General features: G+C 38.0%; 1 protein-coding gene and 1 long non-coding RNA gene across 2 annotated transcripts in view; one reads left to right on the top strand and one right to left on the bottom strand.

Moving 5' to 3' along the window:
- The window catches only part of LOC307168619 (uncharacterized protein), a 33,880-nt gene extending 14,877 nt beyond the window's left edge, over nt 1-19,003 (bottom strand). The window contains exons 1-17 of the mRNA XM_079888747.1: nt 18,764-19,003; nt 16,593-16,721; nt 15,414-15,575; nt 15,158-15,299; nt 13,856-14,019; nt 13,475-13,606; nt 13,199-13,384; nt 10,796-11,217; nt 10,556-10,698; nt 9,780-10,001; nt 9,285-9,524; nt 9,074-9,201; nt 8,688-8,960; nt 7,463-8,512; nt 1,477-1,758; nt 1,052-1,329; nt 658-977 (exon numbers count right to left, since the gene is read on the bottom strand). Of these exons, the coding sequence (XP_079744873.1) occupies nt 658-977; nt 1,052-1,329; nt 1,477-1,758; nt 7,463-8,512; nt 8,688-8,960; nt 9,074-9,201; nt 9,285-9,524; nt 9,780-10,001; nt 10,556-10,698; nt 10,796-11,217; nt 13,199-13,384; nt 13,475-13,606; nt 13,856-14,019; nt 15,158-15,299; nt 15,414-15,575; nt 16,593-16,721; nt 18,764-18,817 (4,327 nt within the window). The 5' untranslated portion in view covers nt 18,818-19,003. The remainder of the gene's footprint in view (nt 1-657; nt 978-1,051; nt 1,330-1,476; nt 1,759-7,462; nt 8,513-8,687; nt 8,961-9,073; nt 9,202-9,284; nt 9,525-9,779; nt 10,002-10,555; nt 10,699-10,795; nt 11,218-13,198; nt 13,385-13,474; nt 13,607-13,855; nt 14,020-15,157; nt 15,300-15,413; nt 15,576-16,592; nt 16,722-18,763) is intronic.
- LOC307168836 lies at nt 5,340-7,134 on the top strand. The gene is made up of 2 exons (XR_013822996.1): nt 5,340-5,553; nt 5,867-7,134. It is a non-coding gene; the product is annotated as an uncharacterized lncRNA (long non-coding RNA).
- Nucleotides 19,004-19,262: the final 259 nt, after the last annotated feature.

The following is a 19,262-nucleotide window of genomic DNA, read 5'->3' as shown; positions in this document are numbered from 1 at the left end:
ACTGTGGATTTTGAATCTCTTCTTGTAAACTCAGAGATGTGGATTCAGACGGCAATTAAATGACCACACGACCTGTTTGTCAAAAAACAGTTGGTACTAATTTGGCCAGGGATTTTTTCACGGGTTGGGTGAGAAAAAACACTGATATTGTCATGATTCTCGTAGAAGCAGAGACGTAGTCGGATCTAAATGCAGCAGTAGACTTTAATTGACTCAGAACAGGATAAACTCAGAACAGGATCAACTCAGAACGGGAAACAGGTACATGCACACGAAACCTACATACAATAACTGACCAGGAACAAGAGAGCACACAGGGTTTAAATACACAGAGGGGATCAGGGAACGAGACACAGCAGGGGCAAATGAGAACAACGAGAGGGACCATACAAACTAACAAGACAACACACCTGAAACAAGGGAACTAATGGTTAAGCAAGCTAGGGATAATTTAACACAATAAGCACCGGCAGAATCAAGGAGACTGAATGAAATAAAACAAAGTCCAAACACAAACAAAAACATGACAAAACAGAACCTGGTTGTCACATAATTCCCCCCTTCCAGAAGGCGTGACCTCACGCCGTTCAAGACCAAGACGACAACCTGGGAGGGGGGGGCGGGCGTCCTGAAGTCCCAGACAGAGTAGCTAGAGACCATGGATTCCAGGACGACATCGGAGCAGGTGGCCACAGCGGGGCAGGTCGTGCGAGTGGCCACGGCGGGGCAGGTCGTGCGGGTGGCCACGGCGGGACACCCTTGGACGGGGACCAGAGCGAAGCAGACTCAAACGGAAGCCCTGTCGGCGCAAACTCAGACGGGAACCAGAGTGAAGCAGACTCAGACGGGGACCAGGGTGAAGCAGACTCAGAAGGGGGCCAAGGCGTATGAAGCACAGAACTGGACGGAACCAGCAGCATAGAAAGTTCAGGCGACACAGGAAATTTAGGCGACACAGGAAGCTCAGACGTGTAAAGCTGTGCAAGGGTCCATGTAGGCACCGACTCCATGGCCCTCTCAGGGTGCCTACTGCCCCCCCCCAAAAAAATACTTGGGGAAATCCACGGAAGAAACCTCCGGGCTGTAAGCGGGCTCAAGAGAAGCCTCCCGGAGCTTAAGAGGCAGGGCGAGGCGCAGAGGCGGGGCCGGCAGGCTGAGGCGCAGAGGCGGGGCCGGCAGGGCGAGGCGCAGAGGCGGGACCTCCGGAGCCAATCGAGCCGAGCGAGTCCTCCTCTTCTTCCTCCTACGTCGGCGAAGGCGCGCCACCGGTGACTCAGACAACTGGGCAGGGCTGGACTCAGACAACTGGGCAGGGCTGGACTCAGACAACTGGGCAGAATCAGCGGGACCCTCTTAAAGCGTTGGCTCAACGAGACTCATTTGTAGCGCTAGTTCGGCGGGATCTTCTCGCAGCGTTGGTTCAGCGAACCTCTCATGAAGCTGAATCAATGGTAAAGCTGAATCAATGGGACTCACGTGAAGCGCTGACTTGGTGGAGTACGTGAGAAGCACTGGTTCAATGAAGCCCACGTGAAGCACTTGTACCTCCTCCGCTAAGCCCACTGAAAACGACGAACCGCTCATGGAAAGAGCCCACTCGATATACTGAATCAGAGTCCCGTTAGGCTCAGGCATCGACGAGTAGAGGGGCTCGGACAGTCCTCCACGGAAAAACAGCATCAAACAGACCTCATCCAGAGGAGTCTGATAAGCCAGTTCCAGAAAGTCTGTCACGTAGTCCTCGATGAGTCGATTCCCCTGACGGAGACACATGATCTCTGCTACAGGATGCATAATGGGGTCCTGGGAACTACCTGCTAGATCCTTTGTAGTGGTCAGTTATTCTGTCATGATTCTCGTAGAAGCAGAGACGTAGTCGGATCTAAATGCAGCAGTAGACTTTAATTGACTCAGAACAGGATCCACTCAGAACAGGATCCACTCAGAACAGGATCAACTCAGAACAGGATCAACTCAGAACAGGATCAACTCAGAACAGGATCAACTCAGAACGGGAAACAGGTACATGCACACGAAACCTACATACAATAACTGACCAGGAACAAGAGAGCACACAGGTTTTAAATACACAGAGGGGATCAGGGAACGAGACACAGCAGGGGCAAATGAGAACAACGAGAGGGACCATACAAACTAACAAGACAACACACCTGAAACAAGGGAACTAATGATTAAGCAAGCTAGGGATAATTGAACACAATAAGCACCGGCAGAATCAAGGAGACTGAATGAAATAAAACAAAGTCCAAACACAAACAAAAACATGACAGAATAGAACCTGGTTGTCACAGATATTATGGATTCGGATGGCACTAAAATCACCGACTTACTGTACCCCTTTAAATGTTTAAAATACCGTACGAGCCCATGAGAAACAATTAGTGTCCGAATAGGACTACTTAACTGACAGTAGCCTATGCTTTCACTGCCCTTTAAAAGCGCTCTTTAATTATATATATATATATATATATATATATATATATATATATATATATATATATAATTAAAAACTAACAACAATCAGTGTAGGCTAATGACAATTTTATTCTTTGAATGAAAACACTTGAAATAGCCTAATTGAACACTGTCTGGGTGTATTAAAACTTCAGAATTATATGCGTATAGACCTGCAACAGTGATAAGGTAAAGCTAAGAGTGGTCCAGACCAACCTTCCGAACGTATGACTTACAGAAGGTATACTTAACTAAGAACGTTTCGGGAAACACGTATTATCGATAAGGTACAGCTTAAGGTGTAACTTAAGAACGACGTAGCGTTAAGAAGGTTTCGGGAAACGCAGCCCAGAATAGTGCTTCTTTCCCTTATAAATATAGAGTATACTAAAGTATACATGGATTCATACCTTTTACTTACAATTTCTTTGTTAAATATAATACACATTTTCAGTATTACGTACTTTTCTACTTAAACTAAAAAGCATATTTGACAATAAATTTAGGCCTACATGTATTGTTTGTCTTTTAAAACATATTGGTAACATTTTACAAAAAAATGGTCCCATTAGTTTAGGTTAGTTAATGCATTAATTAACAATGCTCAATACATTTGTTACAGTAGTTATTATCCTTTGTTAATGTTAGTTAACTGTTCGTTGTTAGTTCATGTTAGCGCACGGTTCATGTTAGTTCATGTTGGCACAATATTTAGGTTTTAACAGCAGCATTTATGCCTTTTCTGTTAAACATTAACAGTGCAGTTTTTCTTCTCAGGTAAATTGATCTGGTTTTGGTACTATTTAGATATTTTTATTGGAAAACAAGACTTTATTTGCACTTTATTTTAAGGTGTTAATTATATATTAGTTACAATGTAATTACTGTATACATTTAAGTACTGAATAATATAAATTAACAACATGCACTTACTATAGGGTCAGGGTTAAGGTTTGGTTTAGGGTTAGTTGTATGCAATTATGCATAATTTATTGTTATTACAATAGTTAGTACATGTAACATGTAACAAATAAAGTGTTACCAAAAATACTGATTAAGACAATGCTTTTCACTGCAGCATATTCACACACAGCGCATTTGACAACCTTTCACAACATACTCAATTGGTCCATTTTTTTCAAATAAATAAATAAATAAATAAGAAAGAAAAAAACAGTGTTTAATGGTTGCATCCATCTCTTTTTACATACCTGCGCTGTGAGAAGCAGCAGCAATGTCTGAGCCAACAAAGAGTGAGGGAGCATCTTCTAGGAGAACTGAAAGAAATCTGTCAATGTCAAGAGTGTCGTCAATGGCTTTTCAAACTGTATGCGCAATGTTCTTTTGCAATATATAAGGCTCAAACCATATTTTGGCACGCCCCAAAATGAAAGCCTCATCACGTGTCTCTTTCACCCTGGTTGAGGAATGATATGGTAATTATGATAGAGGGAAACTCTGTTCCTGCCTAAAGAGAAAGAAAGAACACCAAAAAGCCCTTTAAATGATTTTTTTTTCTATTTTTACTAAGTTACATCACAAGAAATGTGTGGAATTGTTCTTTAAAAGTTTGGTTGTTTTGAAAGTTTGCATTAAATAATGAATGAAATAAATTCAACTGAAAGTAAAACGTTTGTTGTTACATGGCATCAGTCCAGTTCTAAGGAATTAGCAGGAGGGGTTAAAATGGAACCACGTAACATGTTTTTTTAGTCAGAATAGCTCCAGGTGTTTCTGACCTAACGTGAGTAATGTCAGTTCACATAAAGAACATTGAACCATATTTGGCATTGACTTCTGAAGAAACACACCTTAGATAATTATTTTTTACCAAGGAAAAAGCCATTAAAAATGTCATCAGTCTTTGATTTGGTTCGCATAAATTAGCCTACTCACATCAGTTGAAACCTGTTTGCTTTAAGTAGCAGTTCCTTATGAAGTTACCAGCCACTGACAATTTATTGAATTTTTATTTAAACATTTATTTACTCGTCAAAGTCAGTTGTTTTTCAACCACTTGCTAAAATCATGAAGGCCACCCCTAGCTAAAAATCGTAGCTTCATCGGAATGGTACGTGTCATGATCTCGGTGCTGTGTCTTTTGTTTTGAATGGACTTTTATGTTGAAGTGTATTCTCTGTTCTCATTGTTTCAGTGTTCTCTTCCTGTTTGCTTTATATCTCTTCTTGTTGTCCTATTAGTTGTTATAGTTACCATCATTAGTTGGCAAAAATTCAACCACAATGCAGTAAAAGAGTGGACAGCAAGGAAGGGGTTACATTCTAAAACATCAAGAGTGCAAAACAGACACACCCACCAACACACACGCGCACACACACACACACACACACACACACACACAAGAACTGGTTGGGCTATTACCATACAGCAAAAATGAGTCAGAAGACTAAAATGAGAGGTTCCGATTAGATCAGATCCAGATGGATTAAGCTGTTATAAAGCATTCATTTTTGTTACATGTTTATTGAATTTTAATGTTACGTGTAACAAAATGCTTTCTCTGTATTCAGGTTTGACTGTAGTAATAATGCAAAAACTTGTGCACTTCAAATCAAAATGTCAAAAAATATATGTAAACCTTGACAAAAAGTAGTATTTGAGAATTTCTAAAATATACATTCAAATCCACAACTTAAAAGTAAGTAATTTTGTCTTAAAACTACTAGGGAATTCACTAGGGAAAAGCCAGGTCGAAGTGACTCCCAAATGAGGACCACTAGAGTGACCTATTAAAATGTCCACTGTCCATTACAACAGTAATACAAGTGTGCCTATAGTTGTGTTGACCATAAATGTTCTGTTGAAAATGTAACTGTCATGTTGATAGATATTTCAAAGGGCTTTCTGTCATTTAAAAAAATATTTGGCTATGACAAAAGTTACGTTAAAATTACGTTAAAGTGCCTGTGTAAAAAAACGAATCCAGATTTGGTTCATTAACCCTCTGAAGAAGTTTTGACATGCCCTGACATTTGTGCTTTTTTCAGTTGCTTAAAAACATATTAATGGTATAAGAAAGTCTTCCAATGGCTTGGAAAAGATAACCACAAGAGAGTAGTAGCCTAACGCTATCGACCAATTCGTACGAATTCGTACGAGTGATCAAAAAGTGGCTAATTCGTACGAATTCGTACGACCTCACTCGTACGAATTTGTACGATTTGTCTAAACCCACGTGATGGGTAGGTTTAGGGGCGGGGTCAGGGCAGGGGTAGGTCATTCGTATGAATTCATACGAATTGGGCAATTCGTAAAATATGTACGATTTAGCAAAAATCGTACGAATTCGTACGAATTAGCCACCTCGTAGAATTCGTACGAATTGCCGTGAGATCAGGCTGGTAGTATCTGTTATGTTATCTGAACAGAGCGCAGTGGACTTGCCTCAGATATTCTTTGATATCAACGTCACATTAAAATACCATGTGATTTATTACTTTTCTGATGGATAACTTTTTTTTTTATTATTCGCTCATTCAGTCAAACTGACAGATAAGGAATATTTGTAGCACAGCCTTATTATTTGATATGATTTGTTTCAGTTCTTTTGAGTGGCAGTTCCCAAAACCAGCACCCATATTTTAAAACAATTGTTCGGAAAAATGTGGATATTTCAAGTTGTCTCTGTGTCCATATGTTGTTCTCGCCAATTGAAACAAAACTGGCCAACTGAATTCTCTGAGACCAAACTTGTACAGTTCAGTTTTGCTACAGGAATGTTTTGGTTGACATTTTCCCACGGACAGATACAACATTACACTGGATGACATCAAAATGACAGTTTATTGTATTTTGATAGTCTTTTACAGTCAAACATATCAAACATTTATAAAAATGACCATTTAAAAAAAAAGTTCTAAACAGCCTTATGCTGCTTTACAATATATTTTATTGACCCCTGAAAAATGTTTCACTGTCGAAACCACTTCCATATTTTCCCATTACTATGTAGCTATGAGTCCATTTCTGGGAAAGTTGTAACCCACTGCCCATTTTTGGGTACCAAACCAGAGCTGTCAATAGAAAAAGCCCAGCACCGCAACTGTAGTATATATATATATATATATATATATATATATATATATATATATATATATATATATATATATATATATCTTTTTTAGCATTTAATTCCTACTATTGCTCAAAGGAAATGTGCTTCAGTTATTGTATAGCTAAATACAAATGTTTTGAAATATTTTTTTTTTTTTTTTTTACAAATATATGACTCTTTTACATAACATTCATTTCATACACATATGCATTATTGCTTGGAATGTGTGTTTGGTCTTTGTATTTAAATGCACTGCAAATGAAAACCACAAGCTTCTAAACTAGCTTCTTTTTGTTTACAAGTGACTAAAAGAGGAATGAACAATATTGTAAAAATGCAAACATACTCTGATCTATTCTATAAACACCTTCCCAAAACATACAATGTAGTTCACCTGATGCCAAAAGTGATTTATTAATTGTCTTTTCCAGCTCTGTACATTTCAGGATACTAAAAAAGCCCTGCCCTTCTGGCTTGGCTGATCTCTGCATTTAATAGGTGTTTCCTGTACATCTGCTCATTACTAGAATAGCTTTGAGCTGATTTGAATAAACTGCACTGGAATGGCCTCAGGGCAACCAGAACTGCATAGTATTGGCAAATAATAGTCTTTACAGAACACACACACTGAACGCAAACATGCAGTAACATGTCACAAATATGAAACAAAAGAAGGGAGGGAAAATTCATGTATAATGCACAACAAATACAAAGAAGTAACCTCAAGGGCATTAAAACCAGTTTTTCAAGCATTAATTTGCATATTCTCCATGACCTAACATGTTGACAACATGATACTCTAATGATTTGCATGCATGAGCTAAAAAATTGCTTTTCAAGACTTTTTACGGCTTTCTAAACCCTCTAACACTTTCACAACTGTACACATACTGTATGAGTGTTGCATTGTTACTTGATACTTTGTGTTGTCATAACCTTTCTCTCCTGGACAACAACTTTATGCGACGATGGATTTTGGTTAATCTGGACAGATGACCCACCGATTCCAGCGTTACCAATAATGGACTGTGTGGTGGACACCATGCCCCTTTGAAGACTCCCCTGGAGCGTACCTGATCCCCCTGTATTCTCCATATAATAGACATTTTGAGATCCACCATGAGTGGAAACACCTTTTTTGAGGGACCCCTGAATCACCTGGCCCCCTTGTCCTTCCACGACCATCAGGCCCTGAGATCCAGCAAGTGTCCCCTGAAGGACTTGACCGCTTGAGGCTCCCCCATCCACCAAAAACAGTTGTGATCCAGACATATTACTTGTGTGCAGCATTCCGGTGTTGAGAGCCTGAGCAGAACCACCCCTGTCCAAAAGCACCATTCTCTCACCACGATTCAGGGTATTCGCCGCTATATTGGTGCCCTGGACTACAACCCCCTCGGCTACTGGGCCACTGTTCAGCACGTACATGTTCTGTCCGACTCCCATGGTGGGCCTTTCAGTGAGCAGTACAGTGCTGGGCTGTGGCTCGACCATGTAGTACATTTGCTGCGGTTGCACCACGTAGGTTGGAGCTGGCTGGACACTCGTAATCACTGTGGGCCGGTTGTCTGTGACAAGCACGTTCTCCACAAGACAAGATGATGTCGCAGCCATGTTGGAAGTTATATTCATTGAATTTGTAGATAGATCTCTGTTAGTGGCTATATTCCCTGTATTTATAACATTGGTTGTTGTAGATGCCACCTCGGCACGGTCCACGACGGGTTTAGGAGCGGGAGGAAGAGGAGCGGGAGGAAGAGGAGCGGGGACCTCAGTCTTTCTACCTCCGCATATTTCAGCGAGTGTGGTGAACTTTGGCCCCAGGTCATTCAGAAACTCTAGGTCATTGTTATCTTCGAGTATGCTGCAGCATCCGACAGAGCCAACAGGGGAGCCCTTCCCCTCATAACCATACACCACGGGTTCATTCTTAGCAAATCCATCCTCCACACCTCGGCTTTTCTGTAACACACATAGAGCAATACATATATGTGATCCACATAGATAGATTAGACAGACAGACAGACGGATAGATGGATAGATAGATAGATAGATATATAGATAGATAGATAGATAGATAGATAGATAGAAAAACAGGTAGATTGATTGTTTACATTATCCAGTAGGTATATATTACCTGTGAATAGTATTCATCCAGGAACGTTTCTGACACGGCCATATCGTCAAAATCTCCAGCCACTTCTCTACTCATAAGGGTCTCATTTCTCCTAATCGAGTCCATGTAGCCCATACCCATTTCATTGTAGCCACGACCACCAGATATAGAATTGGAATCCATGTAGCCTACTGCTGTTCCACCTGAACGACCACCTGAAAACTGCATACCACCCACACCTTTGGGTTTAAAACCAATCATCGGACCATCAGTATTGTCAAGTACCGGAACATCCTGTCAGAGACAAAATGGTTTGATTTATTTAGCTTTGTGACAAAAATAACATCTCAATCCTGATAACATATCACACCTGTTATGTAATTCAATAAGATGTTCAAATTTCTTACCCTGTCCTCTCCCTGGCCCTCAGTATGGTAAGAGATGAGATGCTCTTTAGTGTCATAGGGCATGTCTGTAAAAGCTCCTGCCATCCCAGCAGCTCCACACTTACAGAGCAGCAACAGGAGTGGGATGACTGTAACAGAGGAGAAATACAGCATTTATTTCAGCCCCATAATAACTATAAATCATAATCTCTCTGTGAACTTGGTTACTTACGCAATAATGAAAGCAAACCAAGGAAGAGCAGGCCAATTCCAGCAGCTCCAAACGTTGACCCCTTCTTAAGCATTCCTGTTCCAGTTCGGTCACAACCCCCCTGGGCTGCACAGGTACACACTTCCACCACTATTTTCTGGGGTTCTGGACATCCCAACCCCTGCTGGTCCTTAACATCCACCGTCAGCTCATGTTCTCCCGGCCACAGCTTTTCATGGGTCCTGAAGATGGAAGTGGTATCTGATGAGGAGAAGAACAGCAGATCTCAAACACAGAGTCAGTAATAACATCCCGATTAATAGACCTCTGACAAGTACTTAATATGTTTGACTTCTTACAACACAAAATACCTAAAACAGTTTAGACTATTTGTTAGAAATAGTTAAATACCTAAAAACATTTAGACAAAGACCCCACAGTGACACTAGATAGATAGATAGATAGATAGATAGATAGATAGATAGATAGATAGATAGATAGATAGATGCTGTGTACCATTTAAATGCTCAATTGTCCATTTCCCCTTAGTTCCTTCTGGGACAATATTGAAGGTGAATGGAGCTCCATTGGGTGGTGCATCCTCATCCACTGCAGTGACTAAGACCGCGTCCTTATCAGTACAAAGTGTCTGGACTTTGCTTGTCAAAGTGGGGCAGTGGTCATTAAAATCCTCTACCTGGATGGCAATGGTACCCGTTGCCGTCTTAGAAGGCAAGTCTAGAAGAGACAAAAAAACAACAAAAAAACATATTTTTAAAAACAATTATATATTTATATAGACATTATAAAAATAAGATAAATAATAATAAATATAAATAACTGTTGTCGAGAAAGAACAACTGTTTAAAAAAATGACAAAACATTTAAAAAGAAAGAAAAATATAGCAAAAAAAATAGAGAATATAAATTGCTATATTAAATGAAATATAAAGTAATGTTAATTGGTATTTTACAATATAACTTGCAGATGGTTACAGTACTTCCAAACATCACTGACTCAGTAACTATTGCTGATAAATGTGAAGATGCTGCCATCTTCAGGACATGTTATGTATCTGCAATATCATGTGGTCATTATATTAAACAATATGCCACACTGGAAGTGTGATTTGTCAATAAGTTATTGAAGTATACTATCATATATTTTTGCAACAGTTCAAAAATACTTTTTATTTAATAGGCTAAATACTAAAACATTAGAACAGCTGGCAAATCCACATCCTTATAAAACAACAAAGATTAAAAAGTTGTCTCTTTTCTCTGGAACTTGCCTTGAGTTACGCAGTAAATGGTGCCGTAGTAGGTGCCGTTAACTAGATACTTGGACTCGCGGTCAGGAGCCTTGTTCATTCGAATGGCCCCTGTAGTCTCATCGATGCTCAGCCAGTTATCTGGGTCAGATGCTTTAATATACCTATAGGAAAAAAGAAACATAGTTCAGGCTCATTTATCATTGATTTAAATGCTGATTTCTCTTCATTTTTGATAAAACTGTTTTGGTGTAAACGTACTTTACGTTGGTAGCTTCCTTTCCTGTGTCTGTATCAATAGCCGGGTACCTTGCGATTATCTCTTTGCTGTTAAAAGTCTTGCCTTCTGAGATGGGGATGGCTTTTGTTCGGGGCGAAAACTTGGGTCCTTCCGGCTGGTTTTTCACATTTATCTTCACGTTGTGGACGTTACCGCCTGATGATGACCATGAACTGCTACCTCCACTTCCACTGCCACCGCCACCACCTCCACCAGAACTACTACCTCCTCCTCCTCCTCCTCCTCCTCCTCCTCCTCCTCCTCCTCCATCTGCACCTGCACCACTGCCCCCAAAGTTGACAGTCATTCCTTCTTCTGTTCCAGCCACAGAGGGGTGGAACGGAGCTTTGTTGACTACACCGATGCCAAGGTTCAGGTCTTTGACATCCTCATAATCAACAGCCTGCAGGGAAAATGGACATAAAATTCTTTCTTTAGGCAAAGGGCTGAGAGTATAATCTGCTTTAGAACTTGTCAATGCTAGCGTGTACGAGTTAGCATGCAATAATGCTAGCTTGCTAGCATGAAAGGGGCTATATGTAGTTTTCAGCGGCCTCTAGCGGTGATGTTTCAGATTGCAACCAATACGTTTACAAAGCGAGTGTGCGCGTGCTCGAACTCATGAGCGAGCACTCTGGGTACCGGCCAGACTGAGACGCAACACACCGGAGAAAGCATCACACAACATGCTGGAAACTCAGGTAAACTCTCACTGCAACGTTACAATAATAGGCTACTTTTATCAGCTGAACTTTGAACTAATGCTCCATGCTCGTACCATGATAACGTTACATTGACTGCATTTAGCCTATGTAATGTGGTGTTACATAGGTAAATTTACGGTAAGATAACGAAAACGGTTAGTGAACTACACTGAACAATTTCAGTACAACAGTAAGACCGTAGTAAGTAACATTACTGTACTGAATGTGCCTGGAATTGTGTAGTATAAACAATATAATAGTAGTGGGATGACAAACGTTAGACAGGCCTGACGAGCTTCAGCAGATAAAACTTTTTTTCGTTTTTTATCATTATGTGGAGTTTGTGTTGGAGTCTGTGTTGTGCTAGGAGCAGGTCGTTTCTTAGTGTTAGCAGACTCCATGTCATAAGTTGCAGTGTCGTCGCTGTTGAGTGCAAAGTCAGTACACGAGGCGAGAGGCTCGGGAGCGCGCATGCAGGTCTCAGTCGCGTCACTGGATTTCGCGGTAAATCCGACCCAGAGCCTTCACATAGAAATAGGAATACTTGCTTTCGGAAGTAATAGCAAAACCCGCCAAGTGGATCATTTTAATGTGAGATTACAACCCCTTCACACACAGGCAATAAAAAAAAGGATTCATTTTAGTAGAAAAACTACACATAGCCCCTTTAAGTGCTAAATAACTAGCAATGTTAAAAGTACCAGTACTTTTAAAGTAAGTTGATACTAAAAAAAGGTAACAATACTAGTCTTTCTTCTGTATTGATAATACCAATTACTGACTCAATGTCTGACTATTTTAGAATCTTTTGCAAAATGTTCATCTTTGCAATGTATTAATGTAAACAGTAGATTGTGTTTCATGTGAATGGTTATAGAATCCTTTTTGGAAAAAAAAAACACTACTATTCAAAAGTCTGGCAAGGATGCAAGGATGCATAACTGATCAAAGGTAACAATTGTAAATGTTACAAAATATGAATATTTTAAATAAATGCTGCTCTTTTGAACTTCCTTTCATTAAATAATCCTGAAAAAAAAAAAAAAAAAAAAAAAAAACGATTTCCACAAAAATATTAATCAGCACAACTGTTTCTAATAATAAGAAAGTTTCTTGAGCAGTAAATCAGCATATTAGGATGATTTCTGAAGAGCCATGTGGTACTGAAGAATGGAGTAACAATGCTGAAAATGCAGCTTTGCATCACAGGAATAAATTACATTGCAAAACAATTATTTTAAATTGTAATAATATTTCACAATATTACAATTGTACTTTTAAAAGCAGCCCTGATGAGACTTCAAAAAACATTAAAAAAGTAGTGTATGTCAAAATTTTGCAGTGTAAATGCAGCCTGATGTCTATTATGTCAATACTATTAATTAAACAACAATAGTGAAATGAAATAGAGCAACTGGCCTTACTTTATTTTTTACTGTTTACTTGAATAATGACTTAAAATAGTTACTTTTTTACTTAATTGAAAAATGCCTGAAAGTTACAAATTGCTGTTTCAATTTAGATATATTCAATTTGTGAATAGCAAATGAGTTTTTCATATGGTATTGAAATTGGCATTGAGAATTTGACCAACATTACTATGAATACTGACATACATTTTGGTATAATGACCTAAAAGAAAAAGGAACAAAAAAAACAGAACAAAGAAACATTGCACACCTTGTCAAGCATCAGGATTGCCTCATTGGTCTTTGGGTCCATTTGAATGCTGAAGTATCCAGCCTCATTGCCTGATGCAATATAGCACTCGGACGCCCAGTTGTCTGTGTTCTCGAGATCCAGGTCACTTGCTTTGAATCTCATCACCTCCACGTTCTCTGTATTTTCCTCGATACTGCCCTCAAACTATGTAGAGTGAAAAAAACTTAAGTTGCAAGCACTACAACAACATATTAAAACCTTGTGGATGTTAAGAACGTGTAGATATTTTCTTACTGGGCCTTCCAATATAGGCAAATTGTCATTGACATCATTGATCTTGACGGTGACTGTCCCTGTGGCGGCATTGCCGCCTGCGCCACCATTCAGATCAGATGCTCTGACAAGCAGGACATACTGATCAACAGTCTGAAGAGAGGAATAATTTACAATACTGATCAACAAAACCAGTCATATGGTGTCTTTGTTCCTGCATTCATCATTTAAAAATGAAAACAATAACAGGCCACCTGGGGTGGAACATTTGGGACTGACACAAAGAAGCTCATAACTGCTGTCAATGAAGAAGTGCCAGTGCAAACACATGGAGTCTGTGTGTTACATCATGTGACATGTTGGATATCATACACATTTGATACAGTGATCGTCACCGCTCACCTCTCTATCCAGGTTAGCATTGTTAACACGGATTGTCCCGTCATCGTCAGCTCTGAACATTATCTCCCCACCTGGTTGCTGCTCAACAATTTCATACTTGATTTGAGAGTTTAGGTTTCCTGGCTCATCAGCATCAGAGCAATCGATCTTCATCACTGCTGTACCTGTGTCCAAGAGAAATAAAAAGGAACTATCTTTTAGTTTAAAGCATGTGGCAAGTTCTTAGAAATGTGCTCTTTGTATTCATTTTGGTTTCATTTTTTTTATTACTGTTTTAATACTGTATAAACATCATGTAGTCAAAATATCAAGTACAAAAATAACTAAATATATTTTAAAAAGGGAAATATAGAATATAAAAGTTTTTGAAAAAAAAAAAATCTTGAAAAAAATGATATAACTATATAGTTGAACAAATATCTTAAAATATTATTTCATAAATATCATTACTTCTTTGGGGTGTTGCACCACATGACATTTTACAACCTGAACACACCTTATATTAACAAGCAGTGAAGCCTTTTTGTTTTTCTATGGACTTACATGAATTACAATAAATAAACGAAAAATTGCATTTCAAATTAATAGAGTTATTGACCCCCTTGCAGAGTTTGATAATTATCATAATCAGTGTTTGAAATTAATTCAGAACTTCTATTAGTCAAAACAAAATGATCAGAGATAAACCAGATTATCAATGTCACAGCTTAGATTTAAATATACCCTATTTATTATTAAATCTGAGTCTGAATCATTGTATTGCTTTCAGCTTTATGACAGTCAATCGCTGTTCGCGGATATCATTCAAATAAAAAAATAGAAATAAAGACAGAACTCTCTGTGACTTGCCTTGAGTTTACCTGCATGTAGCTATAAAGACGCTAGGGTGCTATTTGCCCAAAAGTCTTGAACATGCGGCAATAATGAGAACGGGTTAGAAAAAGTGCCCTCTTGATCGTCTCCTAGGGCTCCAGTGGTCAAACCAGATGGGAAACACCGTGCCATGGACATGCATATGGCCAAAGAAAACAATGTGTTCAACTTTTAAAGATGTGTTTAATCTTTACACGTTGTTTTGCTCATTTTTGAGGATCCTTAGAGGAGAAGGGCTCGGATAGCGATGCCATGCAACGTGATAGAACATCATTTATTAACCACAACCCATCCAATTGGCTAGTGTGTTGATATGTATTACCCACCACGGTGGATTTTAATTTCAGACCCTGATCATAATCACTGTTATGTTTATTGTATAAATAAAGTCACATTTCTTTTCAGCTGGAACAACTGCAGGCCACTTACCTACTGCACTGAGTTCGTCTACAGCCCCTGAATCCATCCGATGAAAAACAGGGGGATTATCATTCTGATCCTTCACTTTTATTCGTAGTCCAATGTCATTCTCTGCAATTTCGCCATTTGTGAATCTAGCAATGCCTCTAAGCTATGGAGGTGAAGACATGCATTTCAAGATCACTAACTCTTATCAATAAGAATAAGTATTAAAGCCAACTTTATCATCATCAATCACCATTGTCATCATGGTCATGTCACTTACATTGTATAGTGCAATGGACTCTCTGTCAAGGATTCCCGTTATTGTTACATATCCTGTTACAGGATTCACCACAAATAAATTGTACGGAGGCTCGTCTGCACCGACGCCCCTCAGTTCGTACTTCAAATTTTTCATTTGGACGTCTTCCTTGTCTGAGCGAATCTAGATAAATTAGAAATGTATCTTTTAAAACACATTGAAATGAAGCATTGCAAATATCAAATGCCTAAGATATTGTTGCAATGCATATCACACATGTGATGTGGTGACTTTATTGTCGTAATCTTGGCTTTATTTCTCACATAATAGTCATTTCTTATATTTGTGATGTAATTTATTATCATTTGGACATTACATCTCACAAATAATGATACTGCAGACATCCATTTTATTAGCTGCTAAAATTGTAATTATCTGTGTAATTTGTATACATAACATGAATTTGAATTGCAAATAGATGAGATAAGAAAATATCTTATTTTTCACTTTTCAATTCTTGGTGAAAAAGCTGGTGCCTTGTGATTTATTTCTTGGTGATACTCTACAATGAGATCCCATTAGTTGTAAATGCATTAACTAACAATGAGCAAAACATGTGACGTTAGTAAAAAATAAAAATAAAATAAAAAATGCAATTGTTCATTGTTAGTTAGCTCAGGTACATTAAACAATACAATAAGGTTCCATTAGTTAATGCATTTACAAACATTAAATTACAATGAGCTTTCATTTGTTACAGTTTTTATTCATATTTGTTAACGTTAGTTCACAAAAATACAACGTTCATGCTTGCTCAGGGCCACTAAATAATATTAACAGAACTTTAGAATTTCATAATGTATTAGTAAATGTTGAAATAAACATTAACTAAGATTCATAAATGCTTTAGAAATAGTTTTCATTGTCATGTTAACTAATTAATTAACTAATGTTAACAAATGAAACCTTATTGTGAAGTGTTACCAATAGTACAAACAGGCACAGTTTTTGATTAAATAATGTTTTAGTAATTGCTGATATTAACATTAACTAAGATTAATAAATTCTTTAGAAGTATTTTTAATTGTTAGCACATAATGTTAACAAATGGAACATTATTGTAAAGTGTCTTTGCTTGTACGTTGATTATACAGTAATGTTTATGCAAGCATATATGACAGCAGACAAAGGCTCACTCACTTTTGCAATGAATTCTCTCTTGGTGTAATCAATATTCTCTTCTAGGATTTGGGGAGGGACGATCCATTCTCTCTTCTGCCTGTGGAGGGCTCCAGAGTGTTGGAATCTGGCTTCAGCCTCAAACACATACTGCGAGCAAACAGAAATGCACAATAACTATTTGTGAAAACTTCTGCCAACTTTTTCAGTTTTTTTTTTTTCACACACAACTGGAAAGGAGACAGGGAGTTGTTTTTTTTATATTTGTTACCCTTCCTGGTAAGAACGATCTCATTCAAAGGATTTGCAAATGATTAATTACAAATGAGTCGTTATAAATGAACGAAACTGTTGTTGCAACTTGCATGCATTCATAGTTTGACACTAGGTCATTCTGTCTGTATAGGGGAAAACTTAACCACAATATAATTAATATGAAATTCATATGAAATGGTTTGGCAGTAATATAAACCTCAAAAGATTTGCAACTGCAGAAAAAGCATTGCACAGAAGTCATTACTTCAACCCACCTCAGTAGACTTCTAATTAAGAAAGATAAGATGAAGAAAAACTTGGCAAAAGCAAAATGCATTCCATTTAATTCAAGATCACCTTAATCAGACCACACACAACTAAGATAAAGCATGTGCACACACATTTTAATTAATATTTTGATATAATGCACTTATTGTGTACATACATGTTTTTAGATTGTATTTGTATTGTGAGACCAAATACAAATATTAGGCTATTGTGACCAAAATCCCACAATCCTATCCCTATTACTCTCACAAATATAAGATTGTAATGTCTTACTAAGGGTTTTTTCTTTCATTTCACTGTGCATTTCTGCATTGTACTGTACAAAGATTCAATAGTTACTACTACAAGTGTTCCCTGCTACAAGTGTTTATTGTGATACGTGGAGACACCACATTTTGTGTAATAATGATATAAGGATTAGGCTAAGTTGTTAAACATAGAGCCAAGGCATTCATAATCATATGAATGAGTAGAACCTTTACAACATAAATTCAAGGTGCAAAACACTACAATTAACAGTATGCTTTTGAGTTTTTGTGATTTTAACCCAAGAGAGAGATGTTTTACACCACTTTAGAAGCACTTTCTCTCTTACACAATTGATAAAAGCTGTAAAATATTCCTTGACTGAGATCAAGTGTGACACATTCTAGATAAAATATTATTTTTTTAGAATGCACTCATTTAGTCATCATTTTACTCAACTGTTGTTCAGTGAAATGAACTCATATTCATAAGAATTTCGGTAAATCTTATTGAGAAATTACAAAACATTAAGGTGCCAGAGGGAGGGAATTTTAACACTCCTGAAATTGAAAGTAAATATACATGATATTCCTTGCAGATCCAGTTTGACTGTAGTCTGTCTGTCTCTTTTCAGCCTGTTCTGAAATTCCCTTTACAAAAATACACAATGGTAAATAGTGGAGGTTTCCGTCATTTAAGTTTCCGTCAAAACACTACAGTTGCCATTATGGTGACTATTGTAAAACCATAATAAGTAGCCTAAGTTGGGGATCTCCACAACAATGTAGAAAAATCTAAATCTCTCTTATTTTATTACAAATGTAGGCTATTTACTGATTGACACTTACGATGGTGCCTAATGTCATATAGGCCTATAACAAAAAATTCCAGACGCTAAATAAACTTACGTTTATTAATAATAATAATATAATAAAGTTTAATTTAATAAACTTAAATTGTTGCCTTAGTTAGTAAAATCAAAGGCTAAAATCAAAGTTCACTTTATTTTATTGACTGCGTTGAATAATACCACTTATAATTGAAACTAGTTGTTATGATAACATTTAACGTTAGTTGCCATGGTACATTTCTGTAAAGGGGTGGACAATTGAGTCGATTCCCCTCCGGCATTTTAAGAGTTAAAAGAGAGACACGAGCTCAGTAAGTGACTTTTTCACATTACCTTTATGTGGTTGCTTTACATATCGAAGGTATACTATAAACAAACAGGCTACCAAACAAATAGCCTAAACAAAACCAGTTTCAGTTGTATGAGAGACGCACAGTCTACGATTGTTGCGGTTTACAAAACGACACTTTCCAAATGGAGAAAGAATAAAGTTGAGTAGCCTCTGTTAACGTGCTTATCTGTTGACAGATATTTAAAAACACGACAAACTTACCGATAATCCGAAACAAAAGAGGAAAGCGACAGCAGGCGATATACGCCGGGCCATGGCAGGAGGAACACACGGTATTTCCTGATCACCTGAGATCCACTGCTGTCAGCTAATGCTTATGGGAAAGTTTTAATATCCCGCTGAGGCAGATGTGCGGGACGATGCTGTTTGATGAACGAGAATGCGAATGAGGTCGATCCGAAGCGCTTTACATAAAATCCTTATTCAAACTTTCTCCCACACCCTTACCTTGCGGGTTAAAAGGAGGACCTAACGTCACAAAGATGGGTGTGTTTGTGTGTGTGAACATGAGAGAGAGAGAGAGAGAGAGAGAGAGAGAGAGAGAGAGATGGGTGGGAATATATAATTTTCACAATTATTTTACATTGATCATAAAGGGTGGCATGGGTGTAGTATTTTAGTGAAGTATTAAAACATATATCCACAAGACCCATCCTTAACTCTTCATGCAGTGTCCTAACATCACATGAATTAACCATGG

The sequence above is a fragment of the Squalius cephalus genome (assembly GCF_949319135.1).
Source record: "Squalius cephalus genome assembly, chromosome: 12".
In the NCBI taxonomy this organism is placed as follows: domain Eukaryota; kingdom Metazoa; phylum Chordata; class Actinopteri; order Cypriniformes; family Leuciscidae; genus Squalius; species Squalius cephalus.
The sequence above is the reverse complement of the archived record's forward strand: the minus strand, read 5'-3'. Positions and strand labels throughout refer to the sequence as shown.